The sequence below is a fragment of the Nelumbo lutea genome, chromosome 4 (genome assembly GCF_056320005.1).
Source record: "Nelumbo lutea isolate HS-2025 chromosome 4, American lotus-T2T, whole genome shotgun sequence".
NCBI lineage: Eukaryota > Viridiplantae > Streptophyta > Magnoliopsida > Proteales > Nelumbonaceae > Nelumbo > Nelumbo lutea.
The window spans coordinates 18,710,448-18,729,849 of NC_142687.1; the positions used below are offsets into that span (position 1 = coordinate 18,710,448).

The following is a 19,402-nucleotide window of genomic DNA, read 5'->3' on the forward strand; positions in this document are numbered from 1 at the left end:
GGTCTATTGAACCCAATACAACTGCGTTCCAAGTCCACTCGATTTCAATTGAGACATCGAGTCAAATAAACTTTGTTGGGAAAAAGTTGGTTTGGTTGAAGGTGTGGTTGATACCAGAATCCAATTAACTCCACATGTCTGCTTATGAGCTTTTGATAAGATCTTGATGTCATATCTATATCAGTTTGTGGTTCTCTTATTTCAAATGTAGGATGACCACATGGCATATGTTCTGTGGCTCTGTGCTCTGCTCACTGATCTCATTGCAAATTATTCTGCAGAGAGATATAAACTGAGTTTCTCGAATGGAATTTGTTTGAAGGCATTTAAAAAGAAGGCGCTTTAGTTTATCTCTCTGCTACTTCCCTTTAATTAGAGGAAAAAATAAAAAATAAAACTTGTTCTATAATTTATATTTATTTTCTTTTTGTAAATTTCTTTCCTCTTTCTTTATTATTTATTAGTTGGGACTAATGTGATGTCCAGGATTTGTTAAATGAAATTAACAAAGAGCCTTATGATGTTTGAAAAGCCTTTCATGAACATACAAAAAAAAACCAAAGAGGATACCCTATTGATAATTTATGGCCTTCAAAAAATTTAAAGCTAATTAAGCTCAGAAATTAGAGATAAGAAACCATGCATGCTTTTTCGCTATGAATTTATGATAGAGATAAGCTCATGTAGAGATATATTCACCCCTAAAACTTATTTTTATTGGATATGATGAATGCATTATACCATGAACATGGTCAATATTTTATGTAAGATTTTGTATATCATCGTCGTTGTCATCGTCATCATCATCATCATAACCCGAAGAGTCAAACTGTTTTTTAGCAAAATATCGTTGACTTGGTTATTAGCAACTTGCTGATTTGAGCAGTCAAACCATTGACATTGGACAATGGTTTTTGGCCGTTTTTATTTTAATTACTTTTTTAATTTAGAGCAGGCCATTCATTTGAACTGAACATCAAATCGCTGACTCAAAAACTAGTGGCCAAACAAGTTCTAGCTCTGGGTCCATTTTTAAAACATTACTTGTAATAATTTACTTCTTCTAAATGGAGCTGTTGGTGATCTTTCTATTCATGTGACCAACCTTCCTAGTTTACTCATAGGTTTCTATGATGTATTCGTTCCTAATCTTATATTTTTCAGTTTTTCCGCTCATCCATCTTAATATTTACATTTATGCCATACTTATTTTTTGAATATATTTCTGAATGCCTAATACTCTATCCCATGCATACAACTATCCTTCAAGTATTTTATAGAATTTTCTTTTTAATTAATCTAAGAGGTATTCTCATATCACGCAAAATTATAGGTGTATATACATGCATGTATATCTATTTTATACTTTCATTATGTTATTTAGGAGTGCTAAATTGGAATTGGAATAAGGGAGAAAGAAGAGGCCAGGCTTGTCCTGCATTATGGTCGGGCTTGCAAGATAAGCTCTTGCTTTGGCCCGGCTTTTCTCTGCTCAGTGGTCAGTGCTCCCACCCCGTTCTCAAGGTCAAGACGAAGCAAAAGAACATGAAACACAGTAACAGTAGTCGTGGCACAAGCTGGACCATCCTTCCCAAGGCTTCGCCTTATCCTTTCAAAAAGGAATGTGCATCGTAATCTCGATCGACCGCCAATACGAAATAACTCCTCTACAAACCTCAGCAAGTCCAATGGAGCCCGTATGTTCCATTCCCACGCCAGCCATCAACATCAACCAGACATACTGATCGCCGATTGCCATTTCTCTCTCTCTCTCTCTTTCTCTCTCTCTCTGAGTTGCTGCTGCTTCTGCAAAAATTGAATCAAAGAAAAATGTGTGAGGTTTCAAGTCAACTCGTTCCTTGCCGGCGGAGTTTGGTATTTCCAGGTAGTGGTCGTGTAACATTGTCTCCGCGAAGTTGGGGTAGTTTTAAAGACTTGAATGTCTCTCATGGCTGTGGTGCGAATTGTGAACAGGTGCTCATGTTAGGAAAGGGGGATGGAAAAGACAGGTGGGTATGGTATTAAAGTGGCAATGTCATGTCGCTATGACCTCCAAAACTCAATTCTCCATCATGAATCAGATTAAGCCTTCTAACTACTCTTCCAGAATTACTACTGACATCCCCCTCTATGAGTCTCCAGGGGTACTACTACTCCCCGCCCCCTTCTCCTCTCTCTGAAACTGAAAGTTGCTCTTAGTTCCTTCAATCAATTTCACATTGGAATATTGAAAATTACTCTCAATTGGCAGGCTTCTTTTGATCAATACCTGAATGATCGGAATAGAGTGTTTCAAGCAATATTTCCGGAAAAACGAAGAAGCCAGAGGTTGAATGAGGTAAGACTTATTCTATTCATCTTATTCATTTGAAAGTTCCACTATATATCATTTTGGCATGCCACAGAGGTAGAACTTTTTTTTTTTTTTTTTATCACAAAGGTAGGATCTTATCTATGGAAATTCTTACTGTCACGATTTGACCTCTTCCCTTTGAGATTGTGAATATTGTTTTTACTTTTCTTTAGTAAAGTTGCGAAAATGTCCATTAAATAACTTTTTTTTGGTATAGCAGTGAAATAAAAAAGATGTATATTGAAGAACAGAACTGATCAGTGAAAGAAGCAGAGCTACTTGCATTGATCACACGAAAACTGGTTCCCGAAGGAACATTATTTATGTGTACCAGTAAGTCTCGCTCTTTCTGTATCCTAAATGGTTATGGTGGATGTATGCAGGAGGAATGGAGAATTCAGATGTTGCCTATACGGTTCCTTTTTCTGACAGTTTGGCCAGTAATTGACATGAGGTTGAGATGCAAATCTGAAGGGAAAGGTTACCCACCTGGAGTTCCTGTCGATGTCACCAGGGTCCTTGAGCTTGATGTTGTAAGTCTTACTTCTACATTATAATGACCAATATAAAATGGCTTTAAGTGTTGATTAATTATGCAACAGAAGAGTGAACCATAGCATATTAATCCCTGAAAAGCTGTAAATTTTGCAGACAAGATGGGAGCTCCAAGGTCTTGACAGTGCTGCCCAGCCATCTGATTTTACGCTTGGAGTGAGAGGAGCTCTTTATCCTGATAGGCGGGGATTGCGGACACGACTTAAAGGTCAGTTGGAGATGGACATTAATTTTGTTCTTCCCCCCATGCTTGCTTTGATCCCAGAAGATGTTCGTAGAAGTGTTGCAGAATCGGTTAGTTCATTAAAATCAATACATGATATTATTTAATTTCTTGGGGTTTTCCATTTTATAACAAGTTTTTTGAGGCTGCTAAACAGTCAAACAGAGAAGCAAACATATTGAAGTGCCTAGGATTTGTTCCGAATTTTGCTGATGTATGTGCATGCCTCTACAGGTGCTGAAGAGGTTGGTGGAGAACATGAAACATAAAGTGAATGGTAGTTTGCTTTCGGATTTCAGTGAATTCAAGAGGGAGAGGGCCGAGATTCTTCGTAGTTGAGCACTTGATCCTGCTTTTTCTTCTGCTCAACTGGATGGCTTTGTGTTTTATGTGACCCCGGTTTTAAATTTAAGAAGAAAGAGAATGCGAAATGGACAAAAGAGGAAACAGGTCCTACCAGAAGAACCTCATCTTCGTAAAGAACGTCCTCATTTTCTTTAACAATTCATTCATTCATTTATTTATTTTTTGAGTTGACTGGGATTTGTTACTTATATGTGCTGTAAAATTTTAATATTTTGAAAACACAAAGTCAATTGCTATATTTCCCATGCGACCCTCTTCTGAGCAACCTCCCCAACTGTTTTTAGAGTGTATAAAAGATTTAGCCTGACTGAACATTCAATCTTTGACATTAATTTTGATTTGCAACAAAAAGCTTTTAGCCTTTTACACTGGTCTTCAGACTTCCAGTATGCAGACATTTTGTCTAGCTGAATATATCTACCAGGAAACAGATGCATTAGACTCTATTTCTGGATTATCACCCAATTTTTGGTTCAGATCAGATTTAATGAATTCCTTGCAATTTATAAAATGGATTTGACTTGTATCTTGTTCTCCTTTGTAGAGCTTGTCGCTACATATTGCTGAGTTTTGAATTTTCATGCTTTCTCTTCAAAAGAGTATTGGAATTCATTATTTCCGAGACTTATTAGGAGGGATGGAATATGCGGTATCTATTTTGCTTTGTTGCATTTTCACTAGAGTATAATCTTGAGTTTAAATTGCTTGTACGTTTTTAGTAACACTAAGCTAGTTGTGATACAATAATGAAACTATCAAGTGTTGACTTGAACTTCACTAAAGGCGGACTGGATAGGACCTAACCTTCAGGCTTCAGCATTTTGTTGAAGGACGTGCTCTCAGACTTGAGCCCCCATTCTCACACTTGTCAGCCCATGATTTTACCATTACATTAAGCATTTGTTGAATAAATGCACAACTTCATGAATAGATCATTTTCTACCTTACTACTCTTGAATTACTGGTAGTAGAGTTTCCAATTGAAGCAACAAATGATTCAGAATATTCCAATCCTAAATAGTTCTACCCTAGGTATATTTGACTGACCTTGGTAAACTCAGGACGGCACTATTTACTGATCAGTTTCGGTGAACATTTTTCTGGGTATGAGAACAATAAAGGAGAGAGAGAGAGAGAGAGAGAGATACGATTGTGAATAATGGTCGAATTGAATTATTCGACTTTCATTACTGATATTTATAGAGTACAAGGATACGTAAGTCTTATCTGATTAGGATAGATTAGATGAAATCCTAATTAGGATAAAGCTTATCTTACTAGGATAAGTTTATCCTTTACAAAGATAATCTGCAGAGATAAGGATTATCTACAAGAGGGAGAAGTACAGTAGGATACGTATTTACAGTACAAGATGAAGTGGGAGTCTACATGGTGAAGGAGGAGTTGGAGGAGTTCCACGTGCATGCGCCATGCATGTTATCGTTTACACTGTGATACATGATTACATGTTGGCACCTCTTACCCAACTTATGAAACCTGTACTGGTTGGGGTGGTCTAGCCAGTTGATCCATGACCAGTCTGAAACTTGGATTTTGAAACACCCAGTTCTACAAAATGCTCAATTTCGTTCGAACTTATACCAGTAACCATATTAATGTGTTATACTTGTGATATTTATTCTTTAATTTTTAGTTTGGCATAGTTTAGAATTTATAAGCTTCAACATTTTTTGATTTTATAATTTTCACATTCTTTCCTTTGAACAGGTTGAGCAGTCAGCCTAGATAATTGGGCTGGTCAACCCACGATCAAAGCATGCTCATACCATGAGTTTGATTTTTTTCCATACTATTTTGTCTCTTTTATTACCTCTAAGCCCAAGTGAGCAATAGGCGGTTCTCCAAAGAACTAGTTAAGTAGTTAAAAGACAGAGGATTGCTCTGGCTACAATTCTATGTATAGTAGAGATGGGATCTAGTGTTGGATAAATAAAGAGTGGTTTTCCCCACAAATAAAGGAGCAAAGCTTGCAATTTACTTGGTTTTTCAACTTTATTTCCTAAAAATGCACCAAGAGGTTATAGTTGGAGCTCTGTCATACCTTCTCTTGGCAAACAATTGATTTCATGGTCTAATTCTTTAACCTTTCTAGGGTTCTTAATTTTTCACCAACTGCTGTTTTCTGTACGGTTATCCATTTTTTGGTAATGTCAAATTTATAAATGGATGAGGCAGATGACTGGTGCGTATAAGAGTTTTCATTTTAGTCTCTTGTTACTAGGCTGTGGAAATGAATTATGGCTTCTATTTATGAGTTGTACTTGTTAGGGTCACTGATTTTTTGTTTTAGTTAATCTATACTTTAGGCTCTGATTGTTTACTGTGTAAATCTTTAGATTTGCATCATTTATTTGTGGTACTCCTACCTGATGCAAAATTTGTAATTTTTGTCTCATTTGCAATCATTTATTCCAAAAAACTGATGCAAACTTTGCACGGCACCTTTCTCATATTCAATATGCAAAATTTTTTACAACGGAGTTTATTTTGATCGAAACTCCATTTTAAAAAATGGTTTGCCAAATTAACCCGGGGGGAGGTGGGGTTTACACATCAATTACTAACTTCAAATCATTTTAATAACCTAACTTCTTGGAAACTGATACGTATTTATGTTGTGATATTTTGAACCTTGTTTGGACCACATTGCTTTTGCCTCCTCTCTTTCATACGAAGTGGAGATCCCATCATTTTACTCACAAAGTCAAAGAACTGTGCAAAAACAAAACCTAGCAAATTGTCTTGATCAAGTAAAACAGAACTGTGCCAACATAATGGTTAATCTTAATCTTTATCATCCACCTTTGAATTGTTCCTATGGATGAATCTATTTACCCTACTGCTGCTACACTTAAAATGTTGAAACCCCATGTTGAGATTCATAGAAGACAAGCACTTATCTTCAGTACACATTTAAGATTTAACAAAACAAAAATGAATACAATTTACTGACTAATACGCCTTTTAACTGTAACTGATGTCTCTCCCAAATCCTTTCCCTAATCCCTCATTTATCTCCTCTCTCAATTGCTCCCCACATCCACAAATCTGCAGCATATATCATCTATATCAGATTTAATTCTTGCTAACCAGTGACCACTGATCAGTGCATGATCAGCCTCATCAGTTACCCCAACTCTGGAGTCTAGATCAAGATCACTATGGGGTATCACCCTGTTACTTTATCGATGGTTCCTTTCTTGGATGTTGAGGGAAGTAACGGATAATAACTAGAGTACCATAATTGTGAAGAGATTCGGCTACTAGCTAGGTCCTAGGATTCTAAATGGGCTTTTGGCAACAATGGCTGTATCTCATCCCGTCACATGTCTGGGCCTCCTCATTCAACATTCATTCTTCTTGATAGAGAATCCAGAATGAGTACTTTCTACTTCTACTAAAAGTATGGGCTAGCTTTTGTTATTGGGTTTTTAAATCCAATACTTTCCTCCGGGCTTGGGCCTCTTACGGTATTACCCATTTAGCCAAAAAGGTCGGCCACGTCGGTGTCTCGATATCCTTCACAATCCTCTCGTGAAGCAACCTCGAAAGCGAGAAAGCTATATATACGCAAGTAACGTTTTGGCAGGTCCCTGAATCCTGCATAATATCAATTCCTCTGTTTGCTTGTTTTCCTGATTTGAAATTATCTCCATCTCTGAGTTGGGGCAGAACTCAGAAATCATTTCCACAGTTAGTTCAAATGGATACGAGTGAAGACCGTTCGGAGATTGCATTCTTCGACGTGGAAACGACGATTCCATTTCGTCCCAATCAGGGCTATGCTCTGTTGGAGTTCGGAGCAATTCTGATATGTCCTCGGAAGCTGGTTGAGCGGGACAGCTACTCTACCCTGGTCAGGCCCGCCGACCTCTCCTCCATAACCGGCGCCTCCGTCAGGTGTAACGGCATCACCCGAGACGCTGTTGCTTCTGCACCTACTTTTCGAGAAGTCGCCGATAGGGTCTACGACATCCTCCATGGTTAATTTCTCTCTAGCTCGTTTGCTTTCTATTTTGAGGTTCTCTGTGTGTATCTGCTTTTGTTTTTGAACAATTATTGGCTTATAGGTCGAATTTGGGCGGGTCACAATATTGTGAAGTTTGACTGTGCTCGGATTCGGGAGGCGTTCGCGGAGATCGGTCGCCCTGCGCCGGAGCCGAAAGGAACTATTGATTCCTTGACATTGTTGACGCAGAGGTTCGGGAGGAGAGCTGGAGATATGAAGGTGCCAAACTCCTCTTTAGTCTTTATTTCTGTTGATGGATCTAAGATTCTTCCATTCCTTTTCTGTCTTTTGTAAAAGTGATATAATCTTACTGTATCTCTTACTTGCAAGGCTGCTTTTCCATCCATATTACCTGATGAGTTTTACCAATACAAATCATAGTTGATGCATCAAGTGCTCGAGTTCCGAATTTTGAAATTTATAAATTTCATGATATTCTTATTTTACTTGTAATTCTGCACGTATGTTCTCTATGTTCTTTTATGTTCTCTTGCTTGGTTTCTTTGGGCTCAAAAAATATTAGATGGGACCTAATTACAAGCTACCCTTTTCTTAAAGGTCACTTGATGCTCCATCTTCCTGCCATTTCTTTTAGGGCCTATCTTTCTATTATTCTCTCTATTACATCTTATTAGTTTTGTCTGTTTAATTGTAAAATGAATAACGAATTTTTTAATTAAGCGAACTTACTTCATTGGTTTTCATTTCAATTGGCTCTCTAATGTTATACCGCCTTGTACAGAAAGTTTGTTTTCATGTGCAATGATTTCTTTCAAGCTACATGCTATTTAAAGGATGTTTACATTATTAAATTTTGTATTATGCAAACTTTTGAATTCCAACGTCTGTGTCTTGTTTTACACAGATGGCCACCCTTGCAACCTATTTTGGGCTTGGACAACAAAAGCATAGGTAATTCATTGCTCTTTTTGCCTTTTTAATTAATTAATTTATTTATTTTTACTTAATTTGTTTCAAGATTTGTTCCATTCCCATCTTCTATATCAGTAGAATGGTGAATTACTCTATTCAATTTTGTTTCCTCATTTTGGGGCTAGATCTTATGTTTGGCTTTGCAGTCCATCACTAACTAATCATTTAATTTTTGCATTTACCATATTTCGAAGAATTGGCAAACTCAACTTGTTTACAGTTGGATTCGTAGCATCATTCTAGTTACTTGACTTAGATTTATTTTAGTAGACCATTCATCTAAAAGGAAATTATCTAGGTTTATCTTTTCAAGATTATACTATGTCCACTTTGGTCGCATACCCTGTGTTGTTTTGGATTCTTTTTATTTGTCCCAATTAACTACCACTTGGCACGATCCTTTTTATTGGAAAAGGAAAACTCAATATGATACCATGGCTGAATGTTCCCTTCCAAAACGCCCATTCCCATTTCACATAAACAATCTTTTATTAATACACTGTTCATTCATGAATTTCAAATTTTGTTATTTTTTAATATTTTATTTCTTCATAATAATACAATCAAGGAATATTGGCTTGAGCAGGGTGACGTGTTTCCATATTAAGTTCTTGTGCTGGCTGAATTGCACCCTTAAACCAACACCATCTACCTAGCATCCTCAACATGCACCATTGCTGTAGGTTCTTATAGGTCCCCCAAAATTTTTTCATATGCAGATTATCATGATTGAATCCACTTGTGTGCATCTTTCTTCTTTTCTTTAGTAAGTTCTGCTTGCTGATAAAAGAAATGCTTTTCCTGTCAAAGCCATTTGTCAGTGCTCTTGTTTTAATTGTACCCAACGAGGAAGAGTGTCATCTAGGAAGCTCCTTTTAAGACCCTACACCTATTTCTGCGATGTAGAATCCTTGGCCAATCCATACTGTCCATTAGATAAGGGGTCCTTTGGATTGACATGTGTTGACTCTTGCAGTCCATGTTATCATACCCAACCTTTTATCAGGGCTTTCCATAGCTACTTAACTTTCAATCGTGTAATTTTATAGTTTCCCACAGAAGGGCTTATTTTGAATGCATAATAAACTGTTTTAGGCTGAAATTTGATTCCAAGGGGGGGGGGGGGGGGGGAGAGGAGAACATGGGGAGTCCTTTTCTGCCCCAAAGTAAGTTGCCATATGAAAGATTCCTATGCCATTTCAGACTTCTCCTGTAATCAGCTCAACTATAAGACCAGTTCTTCATCTGCTAAACCCATGTAATCATCAAAATACTTGTAGATGCTTCTGAATTGGCTTGGAAACTTCTAGGCTTTTCAGATATAGTTTCTTACTTCCTTATGTTATAAGCTCAAACATTGAGTTGTTGAAAGCTAACTCCTTTCTCTAATGGCTTTTAGGAGCTTAGACGATGTTCGGATGAATCTTGAAGTTCTCAAGTACTGTGCAACAGTTTTATTCCTGGTAATCTTATAACCTTTGCAAGTTGTAACTCTATTTACAATGATGTAGATACCTCTAAATTCTAAGTTTTTATTCATATTTGATGAACTAAATATCTGATTTGCCTACTTCAATCCTTCTATAGAGTAGGATGTGAAATAAAATGTGATTAGCCAATCCCAAATAGTTGCCACAAGGGTTTATTTAGTTGACCTGAGTTAAGTATCTGATGCTGCAAAATGGATATTTATAAATCGCTGATTTCTGTATATTTCAAATCTCATTGTGAATTGCCTATGTTGGTCTATACTATGTGCTTTGCAGAAACTTAAAAATGTCACCTAGAGCCAGAGATTCACTTCATGTGTGCCACAGTATTGATTCTCCTTTAGCAATTTCAACTCATATGTTATAATTCTTTCCGCCATTCTGGGGCTAAGGTTTAAATGGAAATCGCCCTCTGCTATTTATGACCCCCATTTCATACGCTTTATACTTATTATATATACTTATGATTTATACTTATCATATGATAGATTAACTCCAAGTCTTGAGCCAAGGTCCTAACCTTATTATCTTGCTTTTTGAAACAGCTAAGCTATCAGTTCTTTCATATTAATTTCCTGATCTTTTTTTTTTTTTTGTTTCTGCTGGCGGATTTACCGGTTATGCCTTTGTATTACAAGTAAGATGGCGATGAGCCGATGAGATAAAAGGTTCATTATCCAATGACTGTCCCAGATATCTGAGTTCTTGGAAGGGGTAGACTGGATATGGGCCTAATATCTGGCATTTTTTTTGTACAAAGGGGGCACTCTCAAACTCAAGCTCACGTCCCCATGCTTGTCATCCCAAGATTTACCATTGCACCAAAATATCTGTTTAAAAATTCACGGCCATTAGAATCTTGACCAAAATGTGCATTTAACTATGTCTGCAGCTCTAATGTTTGCCCTTTTTTAACAATCTGCCTCAATTTAAAATTTCCTGTTTATTTTAGAGTTCCTAAAGATGCTGATGCAGAAATTTGAGATAAATTGGAATCAAGAGTTCTGTGGCTTCAGTGATTTGTAAAATTGAATGACATTAAGTTTTGGAAATGGTTGTGATGACTGCATGCTGCATCCTTTGCAGGAGTCTTGCCTCCCAGACATTTCCACTACCAACAGTTGGACCTCTTCAAATGCAACAGCAAGAAGTCATAGTAATGGAAAAGCTGCCCCTGCTGCTACAGTCTTTAACATGACAATCCCACCATCAGATCTCAAGTTCAAGAATGATCAAAGATCATCCCGTATGACTGGAGAAACTGAAACAGAATTTCTCAGTTCTGTGAAATCTAATATCCCTCAACCAGATCATTTTGACATGAGCCCACTTTTTGATCAAATGCAAGTAGAAGCCCTGCAACTGGATGCTAACATGGAAGGGAAAAATGTAGCAGACTTGCACTTTATATCTTATGACATAGTGATGCCCAATGGTTGCAGTACTTCACAGGGCATCTCACAGGAAGAAAGACCTACAACAGAGACTCAAGGGACATCATCATATAGTAAAGCTGCATCTGGAGTTTGCAGTGGCTATGCTGGGTTCTTGGAACCTGAGGAAATCTCAATTCCTTCTGTCAGTGCATCTTTTGTCCCATTTTATCGAGGCAGTCAGAGAATACAACTATTGCACAAAGATGTCCCCTTGCAGCTATGCTGTATGAAACTAAGAGTGCGCTTTGGAATAAGCGCAAAATTTCTCGACCATGCTGGCCGGCCTCGTTTGAGTATTGTAGTAGACCCATCACCTAGCCTATGTGAGGTTCTGGATGCCTGTGACCATCATGCACAAAGGTTGTCTGTGGAATCTGGTAGTGGTTCTGAATGGAGGCCTGTTGTGACTAGGAAGAATGGATTCTCAAATTCAACTGTTCGACTGCAGTAAGTTCTCATCTCCAATACTATTAATCTCTCTTTTTCAATTAAAAAATGTAATGGTTCATTTACAAATATTAGAAAGTGGTAGAAGATGCACTTTTTTGAGGTGGAGGGTGGGGGTTGGCTTAATCTTCATTTATCCACCAAATGACTAATATCACATGGTCAGTAGGGCATTTGGACTTTGGTCCATAGTCCCATCTAGTGATTCATCAATGAATATTGGCTACAGGGTGAATCCACCTCCATTACAAGATGTCTTCCCTATACTTATAGATTTTAGCATTAATATTGAGTGGATAGATTACCAAAAGCCAAAAAAAAGCTAGGTAGGGGGTGTAAGATAAATATCAATCCTGCCGTAACTCTTACATGCTCATCCTATGCATGTACACACAGCCCACACGCATACTACATAGCATCTTTTTCTTGGGGTGGGGTGGGGTGGGGTGTTGCTCATATTTCCTATCAGGATCTTTTTCTTTTAAACATAAAATGGGTGGAAAATTTTCGGGCTTAGATATTTGAGTTACATTTTTGCTCCTGCTGCTTCAAAAGCTTTACTTTCATTGTCATTTACATAGGCTCAGTTTGGAAATACTACAAATACAAATATGTAGAGTGCAAAACTTTATGTTTTTGTATTATGTTGTACGTATTTGCATTGTACATATTTGTATTTGTACTCCTTTCAAACTGAACCATAAAAACAAATTAGAAGGGGACGGAAAACCAAGGGGCACAAATAATAGATGAAATTAATCCAAAACCTTCTGTTCATGTTATAGAGAAATGAATGCAACTTTTACTTTTCGACTGTTTTTTTTTTTTTTCTCCTTAAGTAACTCACGACTTGCATTCCTGTTGTCTTGTTACTGTAGCATACCCACTGTACCGAATGGAGACATTGCCATCTATGGTACAGAGATTTACCAGAAAGAAGCTTCTGGCAATGCTCAAAGGCTTGTTTTTAGTAGATTTGATGCTGCAGAGCTCGATTCGTTGTTTTCTCCAGGAACTCTAGTCGATGCTTTTTTCTCCTTGGAAGTGTATGATTACCAGCAGAATGCAGGCATTCGATTAGTGGCAAAAAAGTTGATTCTGAATTCGAAGTAGCTGGAGTTCAGGAAAATCCTCTGATTTCCTTATATGGAGCAGAGTTCTATTTATTACTGTAAATTTATGTAACACGAGCACTGTTTATAGTTGTGCATAAGGTTAAGTTCGAAATTGATTGTGTTTTAAGCTTTGCTCACATGTAAGAAAAAAAACCATATGGTAGTCAATGTTATATATTCATTCATTCTTTAATTTCTTCCAGTTGATTTTTTTTTTTTTTTTTCTGGTTGTCACGTTTCATTATAGAGGTAGGATATAATACCTTAAATATTAGGGTAAAAGGCTTGTATATATCCTAAGTTTTCATCCTTGAGTTTTTCAAAATGACTTAAAGATATGGCCCCTCTGGACTTAAACATACCTTGATCAATGAAACGTCAAAAGTGAATTCATTTAAAAATTTAAAAATTCTATTTTGCCCTTTTAACATATGAGAGTCATGAAACCTTATTGTCTGTTCATCTATTTATTACCATTTATTACCCTATATTTGTTGCTGAAACTAATCATCTTTTCCTTCTTGTATTTTGGGTTCTGTGTCTGCAATGGCAAGTAGATTTTGAGGATATTTCAAGTTCTCAACAGGAAGGAGAGGTATTTAGTCCTGGATGGAGAGGTTAACTTTTGTAAAGTTGTAATGAGAGGTTATTAGTGAACGTGGAGTGCAATACTTAACCATGGAGAGTGACCGAAAAGTGGTATATAATCCTGGTGCTGAGAAGTTTGTTTCTTCAAACATTGACCCTCTACTCTCTGGTAATTGACGATGAAGAATTAATGCCCAAATGGCATAAAATCATTCCTTAGGGGCACGAGTGGTTTGCTTTTACCAATATCAACTCTGTGCAATCATGCTTTAGGGCATCTATTCATTTACTTTATAATATCGTATAACAGTTTCTTTCTACTCCTCTCCTGTACTGTACAACCAAGAAGTTTGAACCATCAATTAATCTCCCATGTGAACAAGTTAGTCTGAACCACCAATCAAATAGAGGATGTTGCTGCAGCCTCCATTTTTCCCAGCAAAAATGAACAGATGCATCGTCTTTTGGTGGTAGTGCCAAGTAGCAACCTTCTATGGTGGGAATTGCAGGAGGATGGGGAGAGCATAGCACTGCAGTAGTGTTTTTATAATGAGGTTAAAGCATCAATCTATATCAATGGGCGGGTCTCATTGATGATCAGTGTTGAAGTCTCTTACCATCTCTCGTTAATTTGGGGGTGGGGGGGGGGGGAGAGAAGTGATATTCTGTGATACCTCTGGGGTTTGTATTCTTTTTTTTCTTTTTATTCTTTTTGAAGATTTGAAAGAAAATAAAGGATAAAAGAGTCTTTACCCTAAATATTAAGTGCTACGAGTTAGTAGGACGACGCAACCCATGGGGATGTTCCAAGGTTGAACATTTGAGTTGGAACTTCGTAGTTGGAAGTAATGACTCTCGTATATTTGGAATAAGTTTTTGCACTGGGTGCCAGCCAGAGTCCACCCTTCTTATATAGTTGGAAGTTGGAACTTGGAAGGACTCTAGTATAGTTCAAGAAAATCCGCACGTTCTGTTTTGGCTGTAGTCGATTAGGAAGCTTCCATGTGGTAAGGCCCTGGTGATTTATTGAGCTAGGGTTTTCATCCCCCGTTGGGCAGCTTGGGGTCTCTAACTGCAAACTGCTAAGCTCGTAGTTTTGAATACATGATTAACATCCATGCGTACGAAGATTTCCACTCGAACAATGGTTACGACGTGGCCATTTCATTCGTACATTTTACTCTTGTATATGTTTGTAAGCCCACATTAATTGGGCAGTGCCGAACAGTAAGTACCACTGAATCAGGTGGGTATGTTTTTTCATGTAAGACATTTTGCCATTACAATCACAAAGTTACGATCTTTGGCTTTTGATAAGGCATCCGAAACCAAATGCATATTATATCAAGTCTTCTTGGTCTTCAAGGGATCTCTTCCGAGCCTTCAAGTTAAGCTCAAGACTTTCAGGCAAAGGCGGTGTTCGTCCTCGACGGAATAGAACTGCTAGTGCCCTCATCTTGCGGCAAATATCGAAGACCTGAATTCACCGTAGAATGGTTTTACACTCTTACTACTAAGCATTCATTTAAGTGGCAGAGCTCAAAAAAAAAAAAAAATGCTCCATTCCTTACCGAAGATGCCTCTATCTCTGCAACTCCCTCACAACCTTGACCTCCTCCCTGTAGTAGGTCGCAATATCTGACCGCCTCATTCTCATCTTCAAATACCTGAAATGATTTATGGGAAAAGTGGATGAACAAATAGGCAAAGATGGCAACGACATGTTCCAAGTTTCCAGCTAATTTCTATGTGAAAGATATTTTTAATCTTTAAGTGGCCTATTTAATGAATCACATTCAATCATATATAGCATGTCTAGAGTCCCACATTACAGATTTGGCACAAAGGAAGAAACTGTTGTTGCTCAAGAAATTCATCAGTATCTAAGGCAGCAACGACAATACAAACTCATAGCATGAATCTCAAGGTGATACCAAGATGGCAAATTTTTAAACACGGGAATAACCTAAACAAAGTAGGACATCATTGACTGGTTCATGTTGAATCCTGAATTTCAGATACATAAGTCGGTTATTTAGAAACCAGAGGAAGATTAGGAATGGAAGCATAATGATTTGAGTCTAGATTTCCTGCATTAACCAATCACTGAGTGGCAGGTGTCCAAGACTTGATGTAAACCTCAGTTACTCTCATATGTATGGGCTTTTTACACATATAATGGAATGCCTATCACATTGTGATTGATTAATGCAACAAGTACAGGAATTTCAGACTCATGATTTTGATACATGATTGGTATCTGAATACAGAAGGTTTCTTGCTACTAAAGTTTTTTTCTTAATTGTATTTTCCTGATACAGTAGGTGATCATTTAGAAACTAGAGAACTGAGGAAGGTTTAGGAATATGAAAGCAGGATAATTTTGACTCATAAAAAAAAAGGATAGATTTTGGCTTTTGGAATTCATATCTGAATTTGAAGGTTTTTGAACCTGAGCTTTATTTTTCTAAGGTAAAGGCATAAAGCTACTCCATCTAGAGTAACATATGCTCAACATCCTCTTTGGGATGCATGGAGACAAGAGCCACTGTTCACAAGGTTTCATAAGAACAATCATCAGATTGGAACAGCATTTTAATTTTTACATTTTTAGCTGACATATTCCCTTAGATGCCATTCACTGAATGGCAGAGCCTTATGGATCCCCATTTGATATGAAATAGACAGAGAAAAGACAGTACCATTCTTCAAACACAAAAAGTGCTCCTCAATCAGATGTCAATCTGTTAATATATCTCAAAAAGTAAAAGAGAAAATAAAATCACTTACAAGCACTCCCTCCCTGATATCCTCCACAAGCATCTGAAACCTTGTCCCAGCTCTTGATTGCTTAGTCTTATTTCCTATTTCAGATCTCCATTTTCCTCCTCTGGAAAACAAGAGCCCAAGCTCTCTTTCAACTTCGCTGTAGAAAATGAAAACATCAGCTGTGAATAAGATAAGACTTGTCCAGGTGAACATAACTCACAATACCAAATGAGACCTGCGGCTTCTTCTTGTTTTCATCGTGCATAACTGGTTTTCCCTATGGGTCAGCACATATACGGGCTTTGAAGCTTCTCTCCATGGGTTTGCCTCCAATACTAGAAATAAAGAAAACAGGTTATAGATGTTAAAGTAGAAACAAAATAAACATATAAATGTTTAAAATGTTTTCAGTTCCTTTATAGATCTGCATGCTAAGAGCCTGAGACATACTAAAATATCACCAAAGAGGAAAAGTGAACCCATACTCTTCACCAGTGGGAGAAATAGATAAAACCAACCATTACAAGGAGTCCGATAACATATCAAGCAAATGAATTTATTTATTGTTGGAGTTGTCAATACATGCTAAGGAAACTACAACATGGTATTGGGAGAAAAGGTAAATACACCAGTTTAACTGATTCAGTTATAGTACTGTTAAATTCAATCAGCAATAGATGATCCAATTGGAATAGAGTACACGATACCAAAAAAGAAGGCAGTGATTGCAGGAATGATGGTCCTTTTGAGGTAGACTCTGATGAGAGAGTAAGCCTCGAAATAGTCTGTAGGGCTAGTGTTCACTTTTCTTTCTTTTTCTGTTTTCTTTTTTTTTTCTTTTTTTTTTTTTTTCTTTTTTTGTGTGTGTGGGTTGGGGGGGGGGGGGGGGAGGTTGACAAAATGAAAGAACAGAGGAATGTGTGAATTTTTCCATTAAATTTGTGAAACAAAAGAAAATGGCAATATTCCTCCATAACAAGATAACATGATTTGAAATCTTGATCTTCTGTTGTAAAGATTTTCTGGATGAAGGTATAAAAGAAGATGATTGCTGTTTTCTAGGTATACGTTAAAGCCATGCAGGGAATTTATTACAATTTACAAATATCATCTCTTCCACTGTCCCAACTCACCAAAAGACAAACACCCAACCACCCCCACCCTCTCTAAAAGGAAGAGGGACAGTAGGACATGCAATTCTCATAAATCCAAAAATAAATCTTTTTTATTGGTTCCTGCAATTCTCATAAATCCAAACTTAAAAATGATTTTTAGAATCACAAAATTCATCAGAATAAATTCCCTGATAAACGCAGCCTTAGTTTCCAGAATTTATTCAAGATTTACCACAAATAACAGAAACATAAACAATAATTTTAGTGCTTAAATCCAGTACTCGGGGAGGGAAGCAAAGAGAAAGATATATAAATATATAGCAGAAAACAAGGTAGAAATTTAACTAAAATAATGGAATATAATGCAGTTAAAATAAATCCAAAAATAAATCTTTTTTATTGGTTCCTGCAATTCTCATAAATCCAAACTTAAAAATGATTTTTAGAATCACAAAATTCATCAGAATAAATTCCCTGATAAACGCAGCCTTAGTTTCCATAATTTATTCAAGATTTACCACAAATAACAGAAACATAAACAATAATTTTAGTGCTTAAATCCAGTACTCGGGGAGGGAAGCAAAGAGAAAGATATATAAATATATAGCAGAAAACAAGGTAGAAATTTAACTAAAATAATGGAATATAATGCAGTTAAAATAAATCCAGTCACTCCCAACTGCAAGCAGATCAACAGATTCGCCGAGCTCACATCATATGTAGCAATATGTCACCATAATTTTCATCGCATGCACCACAGGAACCACCATCAACCCCCCCACCCCCCACCCCCGAAAAAGAAAAAGAACAACAGATACCAATATCAAAGGATTGAAGGAGAAGTGTGGTACCGTCATAGCTGCTGCTATCGAATGTCTGTTGAAGGTGTCGACGCATATCGTAGGCTCGGGAAGAAACCTGCTTCACGAACTCATCGGACGTCCCTGGGATACTTCCGTCAAGGCGAAGCGCCTTTTCGAGATCCCCATCTCCATCCTCCGTCTCCGCCGTTCCTCCGGCACCACCCCCGCCGCCTGAACAGCAAGGGATTTCTCTTAGCCTCCTTCGAGAAGGCTCCGGAGAGAAGGGAAGGCTGAAGGAAGAACAGAGGGAAGGAAGACGGTTATTTTGGGGGCAAGAGGAGACAAGGATTCGCTTCCTCCGGTGTTGCCGGAAATGATTACTGGGAGGTAGCACGACCGAAGTGGAAACTGAAGAAAGAGATTCCATGGGATTATTGCTAGCTACACCGATACGTCACAACGAAGCAGATGCACAGAGAGAGAGAGAGAGAGAGAGAGAGAGACGATTCGAAGTAGTTTCTCAGTAACAAATACGCAAGAAGAAAGAAACGTGTCGCCTTCTAGTTGATTTTTTTCTAGTGGGTCCATTTCGAGCCCCGGGAGCTCTGAACTCCATTTGGACACATTGGCTGGGTTAGAACTTAGAAGCGGACGAGTCTAACACTCAAACCCACCACCAAATTATGGGCTCTGGGCCGGCCGGCCAAGGCCACTGGCTCATTAATTGAACTGTGGTGCTTTGTATACTGTTACTACATGGTTCTTGACATGTTCCAGCCTTGTAGCCCATATCCCAGTTGGCGGTCCAACCTAAGTCAAACATTAATGTCGAAACATTACATGGAGGGCTACGGGAGGCAATGGAGCCACACCTTGGCTGATCTGACGATGTCCTATGATACACAGATGATCTGGGAGATGTTCCCGATGTGCGGATGTAGTGTCATGGTCAGCATGTTGAAAGCGTATTGCGATCACTATAACCGAACGAAAAAATAAAAGCTAAACTTGGAAGCCCTCTTATCAGAGCCAGGTTTCGATCCTGGGACCTGTGGGTTATGGGCCCACCACGCTTCCGCTGCGCCACTCTGATTAGTTATTAAATTGATGATTTAGTATTCTTAAATAGTAGTTATACACGTGCGTCCACAGTAATTCTTTCGGATGCCTAAAATATTT

At 37.8% G+C, this 19,402-nt stretch overlaps 3 protein-coding genes and 1 non-coding gene across 7 annotated transcripts; 2 read left to right on the forward strand and 2 right to left on the reverse strand.

Annotated features, from left to right (window-relative positions):
• The first annotated feature begins 1,384 nt into the window (after positions 1-1,384).
• LOC148854336 (uncharacterized) lies at positions 1,385-3,762 on the forward strand. 4 transcript variants are annotated; one of them, XM_088985513.1, is made up of 6 exons: positions 1,385-1,885; positions 1,975-2,144; positions 2,252-2,338; positions 2,737-2,886; positions 3,005-3,202; positions 3,366-3,762. In XM_088985513.1, the coding sequence occupies exons 1-6, from the start codon at positions 1,831-1,833 to the stop codon at positions 3,468-3,470; spliced, it is 765 nt and encodes a 254-aa protein (XP_088841639.1). In that variant the 5' UTR covers positions 1,385-1,830; the 3' UTR covers positions 3,471-3,762. The 4 variants fall into 4 exon arrangements, with proteins under 4 accessions (XP_088841639.1, XP_088841641.1, XP_088841640.1 ...); XM_088985515.1 differs by having other exon boundaries at positions 1,476-1,885; positions 3,005-3,116; XM_088985514.1 differs by having other exon boundaries at positions 1,644-1,885; positions 1,975-2,009.
• Positions 3,763-7,079: 3,317 nt separating this feature from the next.
• LOC148854337 (protein NEN2-like) lies at positions 7,080-13,141 on the forward strand. Its single transcript, XM_088985508.1, has 6 exons — positions 7,080-7,501; positions 7,589-7,746; positions 8,393-8,439; positions 9,860-9,923; positions 11,037-11,833; positions 12,712-13,141. Exons 1-6 carry the CDS (start codon positions 7,222-7,224, stop codon positions 12,944-12,946), a joined length of 1,581 nt encoding a protein of 526 aa, XP_088841634.1. The 5' UTR covers positions 7,080-7,221; the 3' UTR covers positions 12,947-13,141.
• Positions 13,142-14,666: 1,525 nt separating this feature from the next.
• LOC148854338 (plant/protein) lies at positions 14,667-18,837 on the reverse strand. Its single transcript, XM_088986778.1, has 5 exons — positions 18,272-18,837; positions 16,541-16,640; positions 16,327-16,462; positions 15,108-15,203; positions 14,667-15,013 (listed from the first exon to the last, which is right to left on the reverse strand). Exons 1-5 carry the CDS (start codon positions 18,648-18,650, stop codon positions 14,876-14,878), a joined length of 849 nt encoding a protein of 282 aa, XP_088842904.1. The 5' UTR covers positions 18,651-18,837; the 3' UTR covers positions 14,667-14,875.
• A 407-nt stretch (positions 18,838-19,244) lies between these two features.
• Positions 19,245-19,316, reverse strand: TRNAM-CAU (transfer RNA methionine (anticodon CAU)). Its single transcript has one exon. It is a non-coding gene; the product is annotated as a tRNA-Met (tRNA).
• Positions 19,317-19,402: the final 86 nt, after the last annotated feature.

Excerpts from the sequence above, each read along its gene's own strand:
- LOC148854337 (XM_088985508.1), top strand. The coding sequence starts at position 7,222 with ATGGATACGAGTGAAGACCGTTCGGAGATTGCATTCTTCGACGTGGAA. Across the intron at positions 7,747-8,392 it reads GGAGAGCTGGAGATATGAAG|ATGGCCACCCTTGCAACCTA; the intron begins GTGCCAAACTCC and ends TGTTTTACACAG. Across the intron at positions 9,924-11,036 it reads GTGCAACAGTTTTATTCCTG|GAGTCTTGCCTCCCAGACAT; the intron begins GTAATCTTATAA and ends CATCCTTTGCAG.
- LOC148854336 (XM_088985513.1), top strand. The coding sequence starts at position 1,831 with ATGTGTGAGGTTTCAAGTCAACTCGTTCCTTGCCGGCGGAGTTTGGTA. Across the intron at positions 2,339-2,736 it reads GAAGCCAGAGGTTGAATGAG|GAGGAATGGAGAATTCAGAT; the intron begins GTAAGACTTATT and ends GGATGTATGCAG. Across the intron at positions 2,887-3,004 it reads GGGTCCTTGAGCTTGATGTT|ACAAGATGGGAGCTCCAAGG; the intron begins GTAAGTCTTACT and ends TAAATTTTGCAG.
- LOC148854338 (XM_088986778.1), bottom strand. The coding sequence starts at position 18,650 with ATGGAATCTCTTTCTTCAGTTTCCACTTCGGTCGTGCTACCTCCCAGT. Across the intron at positions 16,641-18,271 it reads CGATAGCAGCAGCTATGACG|TATTGGAGGCAAACCCATGG; the intron begins GTACCACACTTC and ends CTTTATTTCTAG. Across the intron at positions 15,014-15,107 it reads CAGAGATAGAGGCATCTTCG|GTCTTCGATATTTGCCGCAA; the intron begins GTAAGGAATGGA and ends CGGTGAATTCAG.